This window comes from Phoxinus phoxinus (assembly GCF_949152265.1).
Source record: "Phoxinus phoxinus genome assembly, chromosome: 16".
NCBI lineage: Eukaryota > Metazoa > Chordata > Actinopteri > Cypriniformes > Leuciscidae > Phoxinus > Phoxinus phoxinus.
The window spans coordinates 30,866,162-30,889,139 of record NC_136891.1 but is presented as its reverse complement, the minus strand read 5'-3'; the positions used below and the strand labels follow the sequence as shown (position 1 = coordinate 30,889,139).

At 39.5% G+C, this 22,978-nt stretch overlaps 1 protein-coding gene across 10 annotated transcripts; it reads left to right on the top strand.

The window, feature by feature from the left end:
- The first annotated feature begins 242 nt into the window (after positions 1-242).
- asb2a.1 (ankyrin repeat and SOCS box containing 2a, tandem duplicate 1) lies at positions 243-18,571 on the top strand. 10 transcript variants are annotated; one of them, XR_013800644.1, is made up of 12 exons: positions 243-1,855; positions 8,276-8,555; positions 10,347-10,466; positions 11,673-11,842; positions 11,938-12,093; positions 12,358-12,603; positions 12,699-12,870; positions 13,040-13,081; positions 16,265-16,826; positions 16,916-17,069; positions 17,159-17,674; positions 17,842-18,571. XR_013800644.1 is itself a non-coding variant. In XM_079639460.1 (12 exons), the coding sequence occupies exons 3-12, from the start codon at positions 10,430-10,432 to the stop codon at positions 17,302-17,304; spliced, it is 1,818 nt and encodes a 605-aa protein (XP_079495586.1). In that variant the 5' UTR covers positions 243-1,855; positions 8,276-8,555; positions 10,347-10,429; the 3' UTR covers positions 17,305-18,571. The 10 variants fall into 10 exon arrangements, 7 of the variants coding, with proteins under 7 accessions (XP_079495586.1, XP_079495581.1, XP_079495584.1 ...); XM_079639460.1 differs by adding an exon at positions 10,793-10,925 and having other exon boundaries at positions 17,159-18,571; XM_079639461.1 differs by lacking the exon at positions 243-1,855 and adding exons at positions 1,889-3,920; positions 10,793-10,925 and having other exon boundaries at positions 17,159-18,571.
- Positions 18,572-22,978: the final 4,407 nt, after the last annotated feature.

The window sequence follows — 22,978 nt, the reverse complement described above, 5'->3', positions numbered from 1 at the left end:
AAAAAATGTCAAGCAATAAAAGAGTCTTATCTGATGGTAGCCCTGATGCCTTCTCTGCTCTAGTGGCTCTTTTCGGGTGATGGTTCATTACTAATAGTAGCCTAGGCTTCAAAGCTTATTTGTTAACAAATAATATATTGGATGCAATATATTGCATTCGGTCTTAATGTGACAGCAGGCTTATAGTTTTTGGAACCAAGATTTGTGAAATCGTGAAATTTTACTGGTATCTACAATTTTGGCAGCTTATTTATTAGAATACATTGTTACATGGGTCAAAACTACGAAAATAAGTAATTATTACACATAATATTCTTTCACGGTCTATGGACCACCTAAAGTAGCCTTGGCCACCCCCTTGCCAGGACTTGCATAAAAGTCTAGTTCCAGCACTGAGTCGATGTGATGTATTCTCCACATACTAACTTCCCCTTTGGATGGGATGTGGTCTCTGTATTGTTCTTTCTCCCATCTGGTTACCTCGTCAATTCTACCAGAAAGACTCAGGAGGCAAAGTAACATAACAAGAATGCATTTATTAACAGCCCAGCAAGCAAGTATTATGATTTAAAGTTCTTTGGTGTAGGGCCCCGTCCGTAGCTCGCAATCCGAGGGTACGGCATCTGCATTTCCTGCCTGAAGACGAAGGCAGAGTCGCAGCCGACCCGCTGGGAGGTATGGGAAGGGACCATCCTGGTGGTGGTGGGGAGGATGGAGGTGAATGTTGGCATCAGCATCTGCGAACTCAGACATGTGTAAGTACCGATATTTTATACTTCAAGTATTAGAACACAATTGGATAAATGAGAAGGTAATAACGTAACAATTGAGTCTTTCCGGCAAAACGTATGCTAAAGTTTTCATTTCAGCAATTGTGCCATTTTCCACAGGGAGCGGGACACTCCTCAGCACAAACCTGAATGAGTGGATGCACGCCTGCTCTTTTTAGTGTGACCCCTATTGTCAGCGTTCGACAACACGTCTCGTTCCCTCTGTCAGGAGATTGCAATAGTAACGAAGAAATTTCTGGCCCATGAAAGACCTTGTATTGAAACAAGGGCACACAAATGCAAAAGTGCAAATCTGCAGACTATCCATGGATGTAGTGGATGATACTCAAACGTCTTGCTTTTTGACAATGTTTGTCAAATTATTCATCCATTATCCAAAATGGCAACTAAAAAGGGTTAAATTGTTACATCAGCCCAGACAAAAGTATGATGTGGGTTTATAACCTTGATAATGTGTGCTTGACATTAACTTAACAGCTTTACCTATAAATAAGGAATACGGTATTCACACAATGTAATCCCATGTCCAATATGTCTCGTAGCCTTGACACACTTGTAACCTAACACAGCAAAAACAGCCTAACAATTTAACCCTAAAGGCTACATTAGGTAAAGCCATTGTATGTTCTAACATTATTTACAGCTATATCATACAGTCTTAAATTTCTAAGAGAAATTTGTTTTATTATCTTTATAAATCCACATCAATCAAGAAATATTATACAGGGTATTTTCAGATAAAATATTTCTGGTAGCACATTTCTGCTGCAGTCAGAGCAGAGCACACACACTTTTTGTGTGTGTCTACTGCAGGTCTGCTACTCCTCAAGAACAGTATTAGCTAAGAGGTTGATAATCTTAGCATACATGTCACGTGTCCTCTCCATAACATACTCTAAACACTCTGGTGTGGGGTGACAGTCAGGCCTCTCTCTACAGAGAGCTCAACAAGTCCCAGTGCAAGGGTCGAGTGTGCCACTAAACACTGGGGAACAACAACAACAAAACACTTCTCTGTTTGGAAATCTGACTGAGTTAAGGAAGGGGAAAACATTTTTAAGGGGGTAAGCTTTTTTATTTGTTGTTTGCTTTGGATTGTGTTAGTGCTTTGGATGGAAATGTAGTATACATTGCTGAATTATTATTGTAAAAATGTTGAGAGATGCATCATCTATGAAGCAATTGTACTGAGACACACTCTTCTCTTGATTAAACCGATTTTTATTGGTTTAATTTTTGCCATTATATTTAATGCACATTAACCTGTTTTTTTATAAACTTAACATGGTTAGTTCACCCAAAAATAAAAATTATTTCACCATTTGCTCATCCTCATGTCTTTCCAAACCTGTATGACTTTCTTTCTTCCATAAAACATGATATTTTGAGTGTGTACAAATTAAACGTTTTCTCATGTCCACAATGCTTTGTTGCTGTATTCTCACAGCAATGCTTGCTGCTGCTGTATAAACATGATAATGTAATCGCTGCTGCTCAAATGCTTTGTCATTTATTTCTGCATGGAATGAAAACCTGTAAAACACGACTCTTGGTTTTAATACTTGTTTTATACAGTTCATTTCAATGCTATAAAAACACTCTGCTAATTAGTTTACGGTATTAGCGGTAATGAATGTGCCATTGGAGCAATGAATGAATGAACGGGGGCATGCATGCATGACTCTGAACTGATGCGCAACAAAGTCCCTTTAAGACAAGTCATTTCACTCGACAGACAACTTTGAAATGCCTCTCAGGCAGAAGTTATGCAAGGACAACTCATATCTCTTTGAATGGGGAAACATCAAATTCTCCAAAGCTGTTCAAAAAGCTTAAAATTAAATTTCATATTTGAAATTTGAAAGGTCTCATAAATGTGGTTTCTTAGCAAATACTCGCAAAACACGCTGCAAATAGAAAAATTGTACATTCTGTAGAGTGCAAACACAAATATGCTACGTTTTCTACAAATCTTTCAGCCAATATTATATTATTACAGTATTAACTGAGGGTGCTCTTGCTTTCATTTGAGGACACCTGGAAAACTGCCTTGACATGATTAATTATCGTTCTTAATACAGTGCCCACATGCCAATTTTTCTCTGGCCCAACTCCTGTCCACACAACCAGGTTTCACTCGTCCCACATACAGCAATGAATTATGGTCCTTGGGTAGCCCAGATCTCAATCCAAGACAAGAGCCATGCATTAACTAGCCCTGGACTGGGCCAGAACAAGTTTTAATATTTAATATTAATATACCGATTCACAGTCTTTGACCAGAAACCCCAAAACTGAGCCACACCTGTGCCTTAACAAGCCCAATATAACACAGCATCTTAATATTTGGTATTGTTATATTGTATATTTCTCTTATTTGCCATTATTTGTTTTGTGTAATAAAGTTTTGGCAAAGCTGTATGTAAACATAAATCATGGCAAAATCATACAAAATTTAAACTCAGCCATAAAATCCATAAATCATGTACCAGTAGAATAAAATAATAATAATCTAAAAACATTTAATTTTTATATATAAAATCAAGCCTGGAGGAGGAGGCTCAGGTGGAGGACGAGAGTCCGGGAGAGGGATCAAACGGAAAGTCCAGGGTGGTGCAGGTGGTGTGATCCAGAGAATGGCCTTGAGCAGGGACAGATGGGAGGCGATCCAGGCCACAGCCAGAACTGTGATCCATGGCGTGCCGCTGGACGGTGGAGCCATGGTGGAGAGAGTTCTGCCACCACCTTAGGGATGAGTGGAGGTGACGGTGACATTGGAGAGGAAGCCCACCATGCAGACGAAGATGCCAAAGACCTTGGTGCCAGTGACGGAGCCGCAGCGATTACCCCCCTGAGATGTAAGTAGGGATCTGGAGGGCAGAGGCGGTGCCTGAGGAAGGGTGGAGCCACACCACTGAGAGGAGGCTGAGGCGGTACTGAGGGGCTGATGGGAGACGACAATGACTGGGTTGCAGAAGTGGCTGAGGAGAGGAGACTAAAGAGAAACACAGGAACTGACAGAACACATAAAATGTATTGTAGCAGTTTGGAGAGGAGGTGGAAGACGGAGGCTGGGAGTGGCCAACAGGTCTGATGAAGATGTTTCGGATTCAGGCGGAATCAAAGGAGGTAGGGAATCCTCTTTTTTTAAACGCAAAACAAATGTTCATGTGTCCAGTAGATGCTCACTCTCAGTGGCGGGAGGGTTGGGGGCGCTCACTTCCATACACTCGTATTCCACAAGGAGTCCCACGCCTGGTCAGACACACACAGCTCTGGTTTCAAGGTGATGTTTGCTCGGTCGCTCCCATTGGTGCTGGCTCACACATCACGGTGGAGGCGGACTCGGACTCGGACTCGTTGTCTGTGGTGGGCTCGTTCTGCTGCTCCTCGCAGTGGTTAGGTATCTTGCTCGGCACTGGATATGGAGTAAGGCTGGCATCGTCGTCAGCTGGTCCGATGGTCAGTGGTAATCCACAAGATACCAGCACCAACTCCACATTCTCAATGAAGCTCCCTCGAGGACCCTCCCCGGACAACTGAGCCTTTGTCGCAATGTTGAGTCCCACGAAAAGAAAAGAACTAAGGCAGTTGTCGGGGAAGTTCAACTGATGAGCATGGACGAGGAAGTCTTCCATATGTTCCCCCGAGGGAGGGATCTCCCTGCTCAAGGCACAATAACTGAAAGGAGAGATAATCCATGATGAGAGGAAAATATTATTTAAACAGACATCACCACGTAAATCATTTTTAGGTTGTGTCTTCTGTCACGGGTATGTAATAGTAAGCATACGAAGAAGAAGGTTCAAGTTCAAATAGTGTTTAATAACATCCACAGCTATATCCAAAGGAACTTATATACAACTTATATACAACTGAAAACAATAATGATTAAACAAGCACACCTGAACTAAGTGACTAAATCAAACCTGTAACTATGACAACAAACAACTTGACAGTCCACATTGTTATTGCAAATGAAATGTAACACGGATAACAATAAATCAGGTTAAACTGATTATTCACTCCCTTTTTTAACACTTTTCACTTGTGTTTGTAGCTCCTCCTCCAAAGCGCGATGGGTTGTGGGCAATATTAACCTTTTAGTGTGCACGGATCCACACTTCGAAAATCCACCGAAAGACCATCCGGGGACTTCTGGCATACTCTTTTCAACTCACTATGCTTTTCTAACACACTTATTTTAATCTCACATACTGTTTAGGATGGATGGTATGGACGTTGTGAAGCAGGGAATGTCCAAACTGAGGTGACTTATGACAGAAGGAGAGGCTTCACTACGCTGAATAGACCGCTCACTCATTTTCATTCACTCCCTCAAGTGAACTATATTAGTGGACTAATGTAGGGAATAGGGAATGAGAGTATATGGGACACAGCCCGCCCAAGAAGGCACGCATTTAATTTTTCAAAACGCTCCCCGAGGCAGCAAATTTTTTAATTTTAATGAGTGCTGGATTTAATTGCTACTGAAGATGAAGATGAAGATGAAGACAAAGATAGTTGAATTTGGGTCCGTTTCTCACACAAAGCAATCACATTGATTCCGAAGATTTGGGTTACAGCGCACAGATAAAATTTTGCAGTGTATTTTATGGTCATTTTTGGGCCACGGCATATTCATAAAATCCCATATTTGTCCCACAAAATAAATATTGTATAACATTTAATGGTTAAATGATTACATACATTTTATTAATTTTAAGATTTTAAATTGTAGTCTGAGTTATTTGAATGAAATTATATAATTTTAAATTAAGTAAATCAGTCATCTGCCTTAAACTGCAATTAATTATATATTATATAAAATAATTATTATTTTCATGCATGTAATTATGAATTATTCTCAGTATGTTTTGATAAAATGTCTCTTTCTCATAAATAATCTTGGAATCATTTAAAAATAATAATTAAAAATTTGATTCCAAATTTGCCCTCATGTTGTTAAAAACCTTCCACCAGTGTTGCCAAGTCCACGGTTTTCCCACGGAATCAGGCTACTTTTTTTGCTAAGTTGTTGCCGCGGGTAAAAAAAACATTCAGCGAGTTGATTTCCACCTCCGTAGGTACGATTTCGGCACTCCAACACCCCCAATACACCCCCCAGATTTACAAATTCAATGGAGAATTCGACCGCCCAATGGAGAAAAAAAAAACCATTCGCATTGGGCTATTTTTTGGCTAGTCTCACGTAGCCAGACATTCAGACTGACAGCAGAGGGTCTGGACTATATCGCAGCTTTTTTTGGACAAGGACCGCCCAAGAGGACGTTTGACTGACATGTAACGCAACCGATCACAGTTTGTTTTGTTCCACGTCATGTTTAGGGGTGTGACAATATAATGTCGATGTCCTTACAATAACAGACCGGCGTGCATCTAATAAATTATTTATTCAAGAACGTTATGCAAGTTTACTGCAAAATTTTTAGTGTTCATTTTTAGTTGGTAAGCGCTCATTGTCACAGTTGTAAACACAACGGTTTTCTTCTCCCACGAAGGGTTTTGGAATCACGGCATTTGTTTCCAGACGGACCGATAAAGAACGCGACACACACGTCTCCCGCACATCCTGTAGAATTCAACCAATCAGATCGTGACTTTGAAAGTCCTGAAGTGTTTCCAGACAAGTGTGCCATATGCATCAGACGTTCAGCCAACGGTCGATGGGCGTGACGTCTGAGGCTGAGACTATTTTTGGGCTACTTTTGACTGGCCATTGGGCTACTTTGTTGCCTCCCACCAACAATCGGCCGTCATGTTGTTTGTTGTTATCCATGCTGTGCCGTCATAGCCATACTTGGACTAGCTTTGGCTGACAGGACACATGACACTGCCAACAGGAGCAGTGCCAGCATGAGGCCGCATTCGAGCCAAGACTGTTTGCTATGTGGGTGGATGATCTACTTACCTTTAGCCTACTAATATGTTGACGATGGAAGTATCCAACAAGTTTGTCCTGTAGTTGTGAGATTGTATGGCAAAAATCGAATTCTGATGGAAATGCAGCTGATTACATACTTCCGTATAATTAAAGTGAATATTTGTTACATCTCTGAATCAGACGAGGACACGGACGTTTGTGTTGTGAACCATCCTAGTTTTGCGGTGTTCTGGATTAGTGGCTTGCGGAGCTGTGCAATGTGGTGCATTGTGGGAATTGTTGTTTTCCATATTTCCATATTTGCTAACGTTGCAATCTGAATTTTCTATAGGCTACTACATACTGCTGCTGATAAAAAAAAAAGTATATATTTTCATAGCAATGATTTCCTCATAGCAAATACTAGCTGCTAATATGCTTACTAATTTACTCTAAGCATTAAAACAGGACTGTTAATATGACACATGATTTTAAACCTTGTGTATGGTAACTTCATTAAGAATTAATAAGGCAGACCATGAAATAATGCAGCGATATAGCATGAGAATGACTGTTCACTTATCTTAGATGTTGAATTTCAGAGGAATTTTAAAAAAGTGTGCTGCACTGCTACAGCAAATGCTAACCAAGTATTTGAAGGTCGAGCAATGAGCTCATTGGCTACTGATACAGCAAGAACCAATCAGCTGTGCCCTAGAGAGAATGATGTGATTGCTAAAGGCCCCGACATACTCAAGGCAAAGTTCCTTTTTTGTTCTTAATTTAGGGGTAAAAGAAGTTTGAAATACGTGTGCAGCAATATAATGTTATCGATATATGTAGCGACGGTTAGATGAATATGTAAATATGTGCTGCACGCTTTCCTCACAATAACAAAATAAACACAATCTCAAACAAAATTGAGACAGAAGTACAACTTAATTTTCTACTATAAAGCAGCTCTCCAATGTGTTCATGTTTTCAATCATGGGTCACATCTAATCTCAACTGACCCGTGAGGAGAAATGAACAATGAGAAATTGAAAAAGATGGAAAAGACACGTGAAAGGAGGCGGAGCCTCAGCACACACCTACCTATTACGTAATCGCCACGGACCAATGGTAGTACAAAGCGTTTACCAGCCGTAGCAAACTTTTCAAACATTTTTTGGCAAGATGTTTTGAACTCCCAAAACGAACTGAAGTTCATTTTGGCCTGATTTTGTTCTAAATGACTTCATAGCAGTTTGATCTTCGATTTCACTTGAAGTATATCAGCCTGCACCATCTACAGAACTTTGTATTTGTTCATTCTTTGTTCATTACTTCACCGCGCATTAACAAATGTTAACAAATAAAACTTTAGATTTTAAAGATGTATTAAAAAATGTTTGACTGAGATTAATAAATGCTGTAGAAGTATTGTTCATTGTTAGGTACTGTTAACAAGTGAAATCTTATTGTAAAGTGTAACCTAAAAACTACAAAAAATCTCACAGATTTAAATCCTTTAGTTGTATCTCATAATCAAGCAAATTAAATATGCAATAATACACGTTAGTCCAGTTTCATTACATAATGAATGTTTTGGTTGTCTTAGGGTCCATCATGGCAGTCGCCCATGTGTCAATGCCAGGTATCACAGGAACCAACCTGGAATTTGCTGACTACAGTTTCTATAGCAACCTATCTGATAATGAGCTCATGCAGCTGGCAATCGAGCGGAGCCTTTCTGATGCCCAGAGCTCTGGGCCTGGGTCACAAAACTCGAATAACCCTGCTGCTCTGAACATGCCGGCATCACCATGCCAAGCTCCACCATCACATCGCTGTCCCCAGCAGCAACTAGAACCAACTGCGTGTCCTGCCAATCCACCCAGGTACAGTGTGATGTGCTGCATTCAAGTTGAAATGAGGTACCATCCTAAATCAACTCTCACTGCCAGTATAAAAATAACCAGTGCTTAGAACACCTTACTCACACTGACCTTTAGTGGGTAGCCTATATTTTCAAATTGGCTTCAAGCTAAAATTCTTTAGATATTAGATTTCAGATAGATATGTTACACTATATTGCCAAAAGTTTTGGGACGTCTGCCTTTGCATGCACATGAACTTTAGTGACATCCCATCCCTGATCCGTATAGGGTTTAATATGGAGTTGGCCCACCCTTTGCAGCTATAACAGCTTCAACTCCACTTCTTTCCACAAGGTTTAGGAGTGTGTTTATCTGAATTTTTGACCATTCTTCTAGAAGCGCAATTGTGAGGTCAGGCACTGATGTTGGACGATAAGACCCGCCTCGCAGTCTCCGCTCTAATTAATGCCAAAGGTGTTCTGTTGGGTTGAGGTTAGGACTCTGTGCAAGCCAGTCAAGTTCCTCCACACCAAACTTGCTCATCCATGTGGACCTTGCTTTGTGCACTGGTGCACAGTCATTTTAGAACAGGAAGGGGCCATCCCCAAACTGTTCCCACAAAGTTGGGAGCATAAAATTGTCCAAAATGTCTTGGTATGCTGAAGCATTAAGATTTCCTTTCACTAGAACTAAGGGGCTTAAAGCCCAACCCCTGAAAAACAACCCCACACCACAATCCCCCCTCCACCAAACTGTACACTTGGCACAAAGTGGTCAAGCAAGTACCGTTCTCCTGGTAACCGCCTAACCCAATCTCGTCCATCGGATTGCCAGACAGAGAAGCGTGATTCGTCACTCCAGAGAACACGTCTCCACTGCTCTAAAGTTCAGTGGCAGCGCTGCATCCGACGCTTTGCATTGCACTTGATGTAAGGCTTGGATGCAGCTGCTCTGCCATGGAAACCCATTCCATGAAGCTCTCTACACACTGTTCTTGAGATAATCTAAAGGCCACACGAAGTTTGGAGGTCTAGCTATTGACTGCAGAAAGTTGGCGACTTCTTTGCGCTTCAGCATCCGCTGGTCCCGCTCTGTTATTTTACGTGGCCTACCACTTCATGTCTGAGTTCACGTTGTTCTCAATTGCTTCTTCTTTGTTATAATACCACTAACAGTTGACTGTGGAATATTTAGTAGTGAGGAAATTTCACGAATGGACTTGTTGCACAAGTGGCAACCTTGAACACCTGAATTCAACTTGTGTTGAGTGTCCCAATTCTTTTGGCAATATAGTGTAGATTAGATATTTCAGTGTGTGATTTAGGCAATACATGGAACTTAACAACTAGACTACATTTATATGTAAAACAGAGAGACATAGGATAAAAACATACCCATTAACATGTTGCTTCATGAAATGTCTAGTCATGTTTTGATGATGCAGCTCATGAGGAGAGTAACAAGATCACTTACAGATGATGTCTACTGCAGCTTCTTCAATGGCTGACACTACTGTTTCACACCTGTTCCTCTTCATTTAAAGGCAATCTTTATAAAGTGCAAGCGTAGTTCAAGTTCACATGCCACCATGCATAAAAATAGACACTATCATTTGCTGTGCCCCAATCTACTTGTTTGGATCCACCTCTAGGCTTCCAGTTGTGGATTTTGGTTTAATTTCAAAGGTCATTTAATTTTAAATTATGAAAATTGACTAGAATTCTGAAAATGTGATTGTCCAATATGTAGAGATTTAAGGCAGCATTAAATTAACCTTCCCCATCTGAATGCAATAATTTTTTTCTCCAAAAGGGAAACAATAAATCCAAAGGGTGTGTGTTCGGTGAGTCACTTTGTGACGGGTTCTGGCAAGCGAATGGTGGCGTATCGAAGATATGATGGAACTATGCAAGTCGCACCTGAGCCTGAAGAGTGAGTGATCACCTAATTACCCACATGACAGTATGATCTCATTATAACGTTTGTAAAGAAAAGTGTGATTATTTGTACGTTTTCATTGAAGCTGATAAATATATTAAAGCCTATATGGCCACCTTATTAGGTACACCTGTTCAACTGCTCATTAACGCAACTCAATTCATTAGCCATGTAGACATGGTCAAGACGATCTGCTGAAGTTCAAACTGAGCATCAGAATGAGAAAGAAAGGTGATTTTGAACGTGGAATGGTTGTTGGTGCCAGATGGGCTGCTCTGAGTATTTCAGAAACTGCTGATCTACTGGGATTTTCACTCTAGGGTTTACAGAGAATGGTCCGGAAAAAAAGAGAAAATATCCAGTGAGCGGCAGTTCTGTGGGCGAAAATGCCTTGTTGGTGCCAGAGGTCAGAGGAGAATGGCCAGACTGGTTCGACCTGATAGAAAGGCAACAGTAAATAAAAAAAATAAAAAAACATTCGTTACAACTGAGGTATGCATGTCGTACCTTGAAGCAGATAGGCTAAAACAGCAGAAGACATATTTTACATTATTTTACATAAGCTAATAGTTTTACATTTTAGCTTTTGTGGTCAGAATGTCCTCATTGTATGTTTCAGTGTATGATACATCCAAATGTACACTACCGTTCAAAAGTTTGGGGTCAGTGTAATTTTTTTTGTTTTTGAAAGAAGTCTCTTATGCTCACTGAGGCTGCATTTATTTGATCAAACCTAGAATAAAACCAGTAGGGAATTAAGGGTGAGTGGGACACTTTTTGCCATTGAAATGACTTGGAAAAAGTCCTAATCAACCTGAATTCACCCTAATATTGTGAAATATAATTTTCAGCAGACATTACTCCAGTCTTCAAAGTCACATCCTTCAGAAATCATTCTAATATCATATAACATTATTATTCCAGTGTTTTTGTGGAAGCCTAAATTCATATTTTTCAGTATTTGTTTATTAATAGAAAGTTCTATAGAACATTATTTATTAGAAATAAAGAAACTTTTGTTTTAAGCATTTTTTTTTTTACTGACTCCAAACTTGTAAACGATTTAACTAATGACATCAGGCTGCACATGGAACAGTTTATGTTATATACATTTTAATATTTACATATGCAAGAGCCATCATGAACATCATCTCACCTGCAACACTTCATGCATCAAAATAAAAGCGGTGTCTTCTCTAGGGAGCTTGAGCCTATTGTTAAGGCCATTTTGGACGATGATGTAGGAACAGTGAGGCTATTGGTTAAGCAACCTGGTTGCAACCTTCTTACACCAAATAAAGATGGATGGATTCCTTTACACGAGGCGGCATATTGTGGACAAGATCAATGCATTAAAATTCTCCTGAGAGGTAGAGTGAGCTCATTTGAAAGACTCAGTTTAACTTTTTTTTAGCCAAGCTCTAACTGTTTGTTCTGGCTTTTATCATGAACTCTATTCTCACAGCTCAACCTGGCATGGTTAACCAGCGCACATTGGAACGGAAGACTGCTTTAATGCTAGCTGTGACCATGGAACATCTTGCATGTGTGGAGAGACTTCTGGAGAATGGGGCTGATCCTGATATTGCCAATGTGGAGAAGGAGACTCCCCTTTACAAAGGTATCCATCCATCCATCCATGGCCTTTGACCCTTCAAATTTCAAGTTATTTCCTCCCCAAAACATGTTAAATCTTGATGTTGTTTTTTTGTTTAAAAAAAATTGTTATTTGAATTCTTGTTAATTCTAGTTACATTCAGATTTTTTTTTTAAGTTTAAAAGCCAGCCATACCATCCCAGATCCACAAAAATATATTTTGTTTTACACTGAATAAGACCTTCAGTGGTGTGATGGAAATTGTATCATTTCTATACATATCTGTAGCTTGTGAGAAGGAGAACCCAGCAATTGTTGCCATGTTACTGAATTACGGCGCCTCTGTGAATAAGAACTGTATTCAAGGCTGGACCGCTCTCCATGAGACTGTTTGCAGAAACAATGTGGAAATCTGTGAGATGCTAGTGAAAGCTGGAGCCAAAGTCAACATGGCCAACATGTACGGAATTACTCCCATCTTTGTCGCTGCCCAAAGTGGAAGAGTGGATGCACTTCGCATGCTTTTAAAAAATGGTAACATCTTTCACTTCACTGTCATTTTCCTTTCTGTTTCATTGTTGCTTTGTGATGTAATGCATCTCAAATGTAATGCATCTCAACTCAATCAGGTGCAGATCTCAACAGCCAGGCCGCAGATGGAGCCACCGCGCTGTATGAGGCCTGTAAGAATGGTCATGAGGACATTGTAGAGTTCCTTCTATCTCAAAATGCAGACGCCAACAAGCCGGGCAAGACAGGACTGATGCCAATCCATATTGCTGCCCAGCGTGGCAATGATGGGTATGAATTAAGAATTCACTTAATAAGGAATTTGTATGAATGAATTAATTTACTTTGAGAAAAATGTTCTCAGGTCACAGTTTATCTAGACAACTCATTTGTATGCGAAGGTCATTGGTTCTTACGAGTTTGGGTTTAGTATATCTCATGATCTTGCATTAATTTTCAGCAATGTCATCGGGTGTACCTACAAAAATGCCAGGGAAACTAAGTAAGTCTCAATGGGTTCTTTACAGCAATGCTGTGGCAAGAGGGTGCTAATCCTGTAACCTATCACCTGAAAACTCAAGCTAACTCAAGTAGTAAATGGTTTTATTTGCCAAAAAAGTGTTCTTTCTTCATGTCTTGTTAACTCTTCTAGTTTATTGTGTGTAGGGTCTTTTTCCCGCCTAACAGTTAAACTAATCATCCCATAGCATAATTCCTGATAGCATGAGATGTTTAGGGATGGGAATCGTAAAGAATTTAATGATCCCGGGTTCTGGTTCCTCTTAATAATTTCAATTCCTTAACAACTCCATTAACAAACATTTGAGAATTTTTAAGGAATATATATTTGAAAAAAGAAGCATTTTACTGTCAAATGATTATATAATTTTCACATTAAAAAATACGTTAAACAATTCTTGCGAGTGAAAGTGACATCAGTCACAATTTGTCCTCTACATTTAACCCATCCAATTAGTGCACACACATCAGGAGCAGTGAGTGAGTAGTGAACACACACACACACAGCAAACCAAGGACACACACCTAGAGCAGTGGGCAGTCATTGTGCTGTGGCACCCGGGGAGTGATTGAGAGTTAGGAGTGTTGCTCAATGGCACCTCAAGTCATTTCATGCCACTATTGAGAATTGAACCCACAACCTTCGGGTTACCAGTCTGATTCTCTAACCATTAGGCCAAGACTGCCCCAATAAGAGTCATTCGTTTAGGAATTGGACTACACTGCACTGTATGTTTCTCTAGAAAGAGCCAACTCATAGGAATCCGACTCTATTCACTCTTTGCCCTGTAGATTCAGTAGAGGTGTGCGGCGCCGTTGAAAATGTAGTGAAGGAAACTAGTAAATAGTGAAGTAAACTATATTGGTATTTCAGTGAAAGAATGCATGTTTGTGAACGTCTAGCCATTCACACACAGAATGTGTTTTTGCATTTCCACTGCACTGCTTTTCTGGGGGGTTTTATGTAAACATGTGCTAGACTGACATATTTGACCGTCTTGTGTCTTTTGCAGTGTCTAGTGTGAGACATGCGTTTTTAAAGTCGCCATGAAATGGAAGTTGCGATAATCTATTCTTCCCTTCTGTAATGTACATTCAAGTTAAACAGCTTCTCGAACTTGGTTTTGTCCATCAGGAATTGATTGAATCGTTGGATCGTTGTGGTTTGCTATTGCTGTGATCTCATTGTCAAGGTTCATGTTTTTTGGTTTCTGTCTCTGGCATGGTTGGCTGTCAGTGTTGCTGGGCAACTCATTGCACTGACAGGCCAATCACACCTGGTACTCATTTTGTTCTCCTCTATATCTACCCTTGTGTTTGTAGTCATTCTTTGTCAGATCTTTGTTACTCATGACCTGCCGTTTCTTTTGCCGTTAGTGTTCCCTGTTCTTGTGTTCTTGTTTCTTGTTTGGATTACCTGTTGTCATCACTGTTCCTGGATTTCTCTTTGGCTCTATTGGTCGGCAGTCTGCTCCTCCAGCCCATTGCATTTTGATTCGTGCTGCCAAAGCCTGTAACTTCACCAATCACCATGGCTCTACAACACCTGACCATCTACGTTCTGTTTTCAGTATTTATTTTATGTTTAATAAACAACCTATTTGATTGCATTTGCTACTGGATCCAGTTGTTTTTTCCCTTGAAATAACGTTCTGACCAAGATGGATCCAGCGAGGGCTTTGAGCTGAGAGACATTTTGGACAGCAACAACACTCGTATGGAACGCCAAGAGGATCAGATCATGGCGACGGGTTGGACGGTTCAGGCTTTGGTAGCACAGGTTGCAGAGTTGTCTGCCCAGTTCCAGCAACTGAAGACCGAGGCAGCTAACCCGTTCACTGCGCCTAACCTAACGTCAGTTTCCCCCTTCGGAGATCTTACTGCTCGTCACAGCGAACCTCGACTACCACCATAATCTGCCTATTATGGTGATCCAAAATCGTGTCGTTCATTTCTGGCTAAGTGCTCTCTGTTTTTTTGCTCTCCAGCCGTCTGCCTTTCTATCAGAGGGATCTACAGTGGCTTTGGTGAACACGCTGCTGACTGGCCGAGCAGCTCAATGGGGATGACATGTTCCGCCATGAGCTGAAGATAACACAGTCTCACCCCAAAACGTCACATACTGACGGGTCTTGACCATACGTCAACATACGACGAAAAGGGTACCCCTATAACGTCCATGTGTGACGATTCGGGTATGGTTGGGTTTAGGTATGCGTTAGGGTACCGCTAGGAGGCGCTGCTGGAGCGCTTATGTCTGCGTCTCATATTGACGTTATAGGGGAACCCTTTTCGTCGTATGTTGACGTATGGTCAAGACCCGTCAGTATATGGCGTTTTGGGGTGAGACCGGGTTGCTGAAGAAGGTGTTTGACCGTGCTGTCTCTGGAAGCGGTACGGGTGTTGGCAGAACTGCAACAAGGTGATCAATCAGTGATCTGTGTTTCGCACGCTGGCTGCTCAATGGAACTGGGACGAGGAGGCTCCGTGGGACATGCTCCTGCATGGGTTGGCTGACCGTATGAATGAAAGCTATGCTCTGGACATACCACCTGCCTTGGATGATCTCATTGAGTTGTCCAATCCTCGTGCCAGTTGACACGTCAGCACAAGCACAAGAGACATCGTTGCAAGAGGTAGCAGAAGTTATTTTGATTAAAGATATGGACGGATAAATAATTTATAATAAAAAGAAATTGTCCATTTTGATTTCATGGGGACTTTAAGTTGAACTGTTGAACAGTTTTTAGAATGCGCGAGACACTGCAAAAGATGCATGGGAGCGCAACAGTCAAACACGTCCATCTTGTGCATGAATGTTTACATTAAAAACAATGGAAATGCAGCACAGTGGAATTAAAAACTATGTGAACGAACCCTAATAAGCCCAAATGTCGTTCAGCTCTGCATTTTTTTTTTTTTTTTACACAAATTCTCGGTTCCCAACCCTAGAACTGGTTCTCTAAACTTTCATTATCGCTAATCACTATACATAAACGCTTTTTTAAAAGGTTTACATGTATTAATAGTCCTTTTATGAAATAATTTCCCCATTTTATAATGGTCATTTTAGCCTACCGTTGTCAAATTCTAACATGACATTCAATTGTATTTTGGTGCACACTAGCAAGGCAACACTCAAGAACACAAAACTTCTTGTTTTTAGCATTGTAGCCATGCTGATCCCAGCCACAAGTAAGGCCAGAGTGAGGCGTGCAGGTATCAGCCCTCTCCATTTAGCAGCGGAGCGCAACAGAAACGATATTCTCGAGGTACTGATCGAGGCCGGCTTTGATGTCAACGCCACATTGTCTGAGGGACATTCTATGATGTATGAAGATCGTCGCAGCTCAGCTCTCTACTTCGCCGTCATGAACAACAACATCGATGCTACCACCATGCTCCTGGAGGCTGGTGCTAACCCGAACCTGGACACGTTCAACCCGCTCCTGGTGGCCCTGAGGCAGGGTTGCATACAGACAGTGACTTTGCTGGTGCAATATGGTGCAAATGTCAATGCCTACATCCCAACTCACCCAACGACATTTCCAGCTGCTGTTATGTTCTGTTTGAAGTATCTGACCTTACTGAAGTATCTGATGGATAATGGCTGTGATGCCTTGTCATGTTTCAATTGTGATTATGGCAGCAATCCTCATCCTCCTATAAAGACTAGGCGTAATGTAAGATATGATTTAGACGAAACTACGGAAAAGACCTGCGTTCAGGTGAGTGACCTGAAGCCACTACATACAGTATAATTGTTATTTTATTACTGAACTGTGTATAGTACCACATTTTATACACTTTTTACTAGTTCTGTGAGGTGATTTCCACCGAAACCTACTCCCACTGGGCAGGACCCATTATAGATGTGCTGCTTGACTATGTTGGGCATGTGAAACTCTGTGCACGACTCATTGAACATCTGGACAGTTATCATGAGTGGCGATGCATCAAAGAGAAATCAAGTATGCGCACCCATATCTTTTGCTTAAATTATTCATATATGCTAATTATTTCAGTCACCTGTGTATTCATTTGCTGGTTCTGATTGCAGTGCCTCCACGCCCACTCATGCAGCTCTGCAGACTGAAAATACGCAAACTAGTTGGGATCAATAGACTGAAGAAAATTTGCAAGCTTCCAGTTCCTCCAAGGTTGATCAAATTCCTAAATCATCAAGAACGAGAGCGAGAATTTTAAGCCTGCTTTTGAGTGTTATCTCTTAGTCAGTACAGAGAACAATGACATTAGAAAATCATAAACTTCTGTTTACAGAACTTGCACTGAGCTAAATTTATAGAATAAATGGCATTTACTTTCTGAGTCCATTTTTGCACAAATATAACAAACACATGTGCTGCTTAATAGTGTAAAAAGGCCATAAATGTTTTTATCGGACATAAACTGAATTTTAGGGAACATTTATTAAATAAATTTAGTGGTTACATAGTACTTTAATTTGTCTACTGTATGTATGCTTATAGGAAAAACAATTATATGGGGTGTTATTGGTGCCAGAAATGACAGAGGGTGACAGAAAATAATTGTACTTTTGCAATGTAGTAGAAATGTATGAACGTATTAAGAAATAGCAAAAATGGTAGGTGGATCCTGTTGTAAAACAAGAAAATCCACGTCCAGGCACTAGATACACCTGTGACTATACATTTCAGGATCTGACCACTAGATGTCTCTCGAGAGTAAAAACTGTCAGATCCTGAACATGTATAGTCACAGGTGTATCTATTTAGCTACTTCTTACTCTCTAGTGTCTAGCACGACAAAGACGTTTGGGCTGATAAGTGTTGGTGTTTTTTAAGCTGTAGCCCTATCTTACAATAAAGGCCTTTCTAACTAAGTGCCTGGACGTGGATTTTATAGCATTTTTGATATTTTGTTCCCTTTCTGGAGCACCCATAGTTTTATTTGTGAGTACCAGAAGCGCCCCTGGTTGAGATTTTCTTTGTATTTAGAAATATACATGATGTTTGTGTATAGTTTTGTATTTTTACTCTTGACTATAGTTTTCTTAGTCGGGTGTAAATTTTTTCTAGTATTTTAATGTTTTGTTTGCTTGCAAAACGAACCATATACTCAGTAAAGCATCACACTCTTCAAACTTTCAATTCTATATACAGTACATTTTAAATGGGATACATTTCCCTTATTCATTCGGTGCTTTATTACTTGTGACAATGCATATGCTTGAACAACTTCCAACCATATGATTAATGATGGCATTTGAGTTTAGTTTTTCTACCTTTTTGGACAAAGTATAAAAAATACATCTAGTATTTTTTGGTCTTCACTAACTGTTGTGTTCCGGCGAGAATGTACAAGAAGCTGAGCTCGTGAGGCACTGTCAAAACTGCAGCCACTGATTATATTGTTCATTCAAAGCATCACTGCAATATTTCATTTTTTTGTTACGGCCTATTTAAATTAAAAGTTATGTTCTGATCTATTATTTTCTCTTGCTGTTATATTTTTCAATGTTTCTGTTACGTGTAGGCAGCAGGGACAAAGAGGGGTGAGAATACAGTTGCAGCCGTATTTATTGAAACCAAAAACAAAGATTATCCAAATAGAGGGTCAAAACCAGGAACAGGAACCATAATTAAAAGAGCAGGAGCTCAACAGCTTCACACAACATGCAAAGACAACAACCGACAAACCAAGACTGAAACACTGGGGAATATACACATAACAAGAGGTTAATAAGGCACACCTGAAACTGTGGAATTGAATCAATGGAATGCATCACTATGGTAACAAACAAGACAACGGTAAACAGGAAAGGGGAAGTAATGATATAAGTAACAGAAAATGCATTTCAAAATAAGAGTCCACAACAAGGAACCATGATACAGGGATCGTGACAGGTTTAATGGCATTGCAAAGCGAAATTGCAGGTGTTTTATAATTTTTTAAAAAAAATATTTTGTAGTCAGAGGTGGGGTGGGGAGCACCAGCGTGACCAAAAGGTTTGAGAAACACTGAGTTATACCCATTAATAGGCACAGTACTTCCTTGAAAATAAATTCTAGTACAGTACTACTGGCTCAACCCATAATGAAATAACCCTTCACAATAGAATAGATAATACTCTACAATGAACACTGTTAGAGAGCTACATATGACAGTTTATCTGTTCAACGAAATAGCTTAGGCTACTCACCCGTTGAGTAAAAAAACGCCATCTCCGTGTCACTTTTCAAATCCCTCAGTTCTCGCTATCTCCGAAAAGCCAAGCCAATGCTGATTCTCGTTTTATTACGAGCTCTGCGACTGTCCCGTTCTTTTTTTGCCAGCAGACTCTCCTCTTTTAGGCGTTTAAAAAACAAAAACAAAACAAAACGTGTGATTTCCCCGAAGGTTCGATATTTAGCGTGCTATTCTCGGTCATTGTGAATGTGATAAAGAAGCGGTAACAATTAAGTGGCATGGCCTCTTGCGCACAGAAAGCACTGGCACATGCAGCTATGCTTAGTGACACATTCAGTGGCTCATCCGGTTGTCATTGGCATGTGCCAGTGGATAAAACTTGCGACACATGCCGGGCGCCGCATGCCGGAACATTATGTAGCTTGTGTAATACTCACTTAACGGCAGTACGACATTTAATTAATAATATGTTGCTTGTTTATATATATATTTACATTTTACATAGTCAATTTATATTTATTTTTAAAAAATCACAAAATTTGGCTATTTGTTTAGGATTTAGTATCACAATTAGATCAGTATAACTGCTCAACTCATCAGTCACTACTGGAGAGGGATACAATCCATCGGCACGTCACAAGTTTTAGTGGCACATGCCACAATCCACTGGCACATGTACAAGTGGCACAAGACACAATCCACTGGCACGTCACATGTTTTAGTGGCACAAGCCAATAAAATCCAGACGTGCCAAAGCACAGCAGCATTTGCCAATGGATTCTGTACGTAAGATGCTATGCCACTTAATGTCAATATTCTGCTACATAGTTTCTATGCCACTCCTACACCATACACATGTCCAACTGGCCCGGAGCAACTTTTCTTTATTCACGGATCTGACGGTACACCATCCCACAAGGTCTAAATTATAAAAACTTAGCCTACTTATATTACCCTTTACTCATCAAGTTGAGAAAAGCTACAGCTTTTTCTTCCAGTTCTTTTACTCTTAATTAAACTTAAACTACTTAACCTAATTGAATACCCCTGGAATTTAGTTACATACCTTTTTCGAAATATAATTAATAATAAATCAAATATAAAGTACTTTTTTAATAACTGATTTTGTGTTAATGAATGTGTGGCGACGAAAAGAAAACGTGTTAGTTAAAAATGTAAAACGATACAGAGTAGGATATAACGTTATGTGTGGGAAATTATTCTGTATTTTCATTCATTTAGCCATTAATTGTTTCATGTGACTTCAGAAATCCAGCTTCCAAACTGCTATTTATTTATGTATTTACTGCCGTGAGATGATCCACCAATCAGAGAGGTTCCTTAATCTCAATCAATATTTTTGATTGGTTAAAATTATTGGAGACGTGTTTTTCTGTGGGTGTCTATGCTATGAAATAAATACTAAATAGATACTTTTTTTTTCTTCTAGTAACTAATTTGCATAATGTTGTCAGCGACAATGCTGTCAGTAATAGTAACACTGAATCTGTCTGTATGCCCTTGAAGGTGAACTTTTTCAGGTCAGTTTTGATGTCAGCCAGAAAAGGCTCTTTCCAGATGGCCAGACTGCTTGTTGAGAGCAGAACTGATGGCATTGCCCAGATTCCCAGTATGTCTACTCCTGAAGTATCTCATGTACATCGACATTCTGTCCTGGCTTTTCGTATTGTTTAAATTGTTTAATTGTATCATATTTATCTATTTATTATTATTGTGTTTGTGTATATATGAGGTTTTTAAACCTCATATATAAATCTAATTTTAAGTATTAAATTGAATATTACATAAAATTCAGATATAAAACAAAAAAAATTTGACTTGGCATATTGTCTGTTACAAAAGGCCACTCTAAATTATCCTCAAAAGCTCACGTGCACATTGAACTGAACTCTGCAAAGCTGGCTGATGTGGTGGCGTTGCAGGTTATGGGATTTTTGGGGGGGGTTAGCAATAAATACATGTGTGGGAGGAGGGAACTAGGACCTGGTTGTCTCTCACCAGCAGGGGGCAGAATGGAAAAACAAACTCTGTGGGACTTTTCCATGTGTTTGTTGCTATGTTTACATCCTCAGGCAAAGGCTAAAAAAGGCGTTTTTCGATGTATGATTAATTTTTATATGTTTGCTGCTTCTTTTGAATCTGATCTAGTACAATAATGTCACCACAATGAATACATTGACATTCCTAGATAAAATTATAAATATAGTTTTCAGCTGTAAACAAACTGGTTCAATTATATTTGATACAATTAAAAGACAGAAATTGTGCCTTAATAGTTTAGTTTAAATCACATATGTTGGACCGGGCTCAATGACTATTAAAAAAAAAAATCTATTTTAGAAATATATTCAAGCCAAAGTGAACACTATTCACAGGTTTTGTTTTGGTATTATTTAATGTGTTTATAAAATAACCACAGGGTGGCAATGTAACTCCATAGCTAATAAATTGAGAAAACTAGAGGGCCCAGATAAGACCATTGGTGTTGCTGACACTGATGCATTTGTTGTGTATTATATGCTAGTATTTGAATATATTACATATTGAATATTTTATAACCTATAGTGTAATATTTCTTTGTATATTACTAGAAATGTATATGTCAGTTTAACCTAGAAGAAATGTGACACTAACAAAGCACATATGATTTCATCACTGATGATTTGGAGGTATTTTCTCTCTTTTCCCCTCCCTCCCAGAACCTGTCATCACTCTATCCCACAACTGTCCACTGTCATTACAATTTGTGAGATGGGCCAAACCACAACACTCGGTCTTGAGCTTTGTTTTTGTTCATCAGTTTTCCATTGCGGCATTTATGTGGATGAATGGCCTAAGAAAGGTCAACACTGAACATCGATTACACACCTCGCTGTCAGAGGGGCATGGGGGAGAGGGGTAAGTGGCCATTTGTTTCGTGCAAACTCTTTTAAATGGCCAGAAATCTTCAAAAAGTGCTGGCAGAAGAGGCAGGAGGAGCATGGGCTCTCCATCACACTCTGGCACCGGTCGACACTAGAGCCGTTTAAGGGCTGACTTTTCCCCAGGCATCCAAAACTGCAGAGTGTGACTCTGCGGCTTTATTTAATGCAGTCAAATGGTAATGAAATTAAAGCTAAACCTACCTTAAAACATACTCTGTAGAAGAAATCCTGTTGCTTTATTGTTTTTGTTTTCAGAAAAGAAAAAGAAAAATCTGGGAGCTGTGGTTGCCAGAATAATTCTGTAAAAATACAGTAAAATGTAAACATTTACAGAACAACATTTTACAATATAAACCTGTAATTTACAAAGAAAAATACTTTAAAATTGGAAAAGCATTGAATATGAGCTGTCTTACAGGGAATTCTGGGAATGACAGTTTATGGCTTTTCACTGTAAATTATTTGATTGTGTTCTTTTCAAAAATGGTACATTTTCCAGTCCTTTACTGTAAAATGATGTAAAGTTAGATCTGTAAGGGAACTTACTGTTAACCAATTAACATGTTTTTGTAGCATTTTTAAAGTCTTTTAAAATTAAAATTACAATAATTTTTTACAGTGTACATTTTTACAGGGCTGCACATTTTTTTTAGTGTCTCATGGAATATTTTAACTGTCTAACCAAATTGAGCCTGATAGGCTATTGCTTTTATTCAACAGTTCAATAAACAAGAAGATATATTTATAGCATTTCACATTGTAGC

Coding starts and splice junctions, on each gene's coding strand:
- asb2a.1 (XM_079639455.1), top strand. CDS start 8,284: ATGGCAGTCGCCCATGTGTCAATGCCAGGTATCACAGGAACCAACCTG. Junction 12,094..12,357: donor GGAGACTCCCCTTTACAAAG/GTATCCATCCAT, acceptor ACATATCTGTAG/CTTGTGAGAAGGAGAACCCA. Junction 13,082..16,264: donor AAAAATGCCAGGGAAACTAA/GTAAGTCTCAAT, acceptor TCTTGTTTTTAG/CATTGTAGCCATGCTGATCC.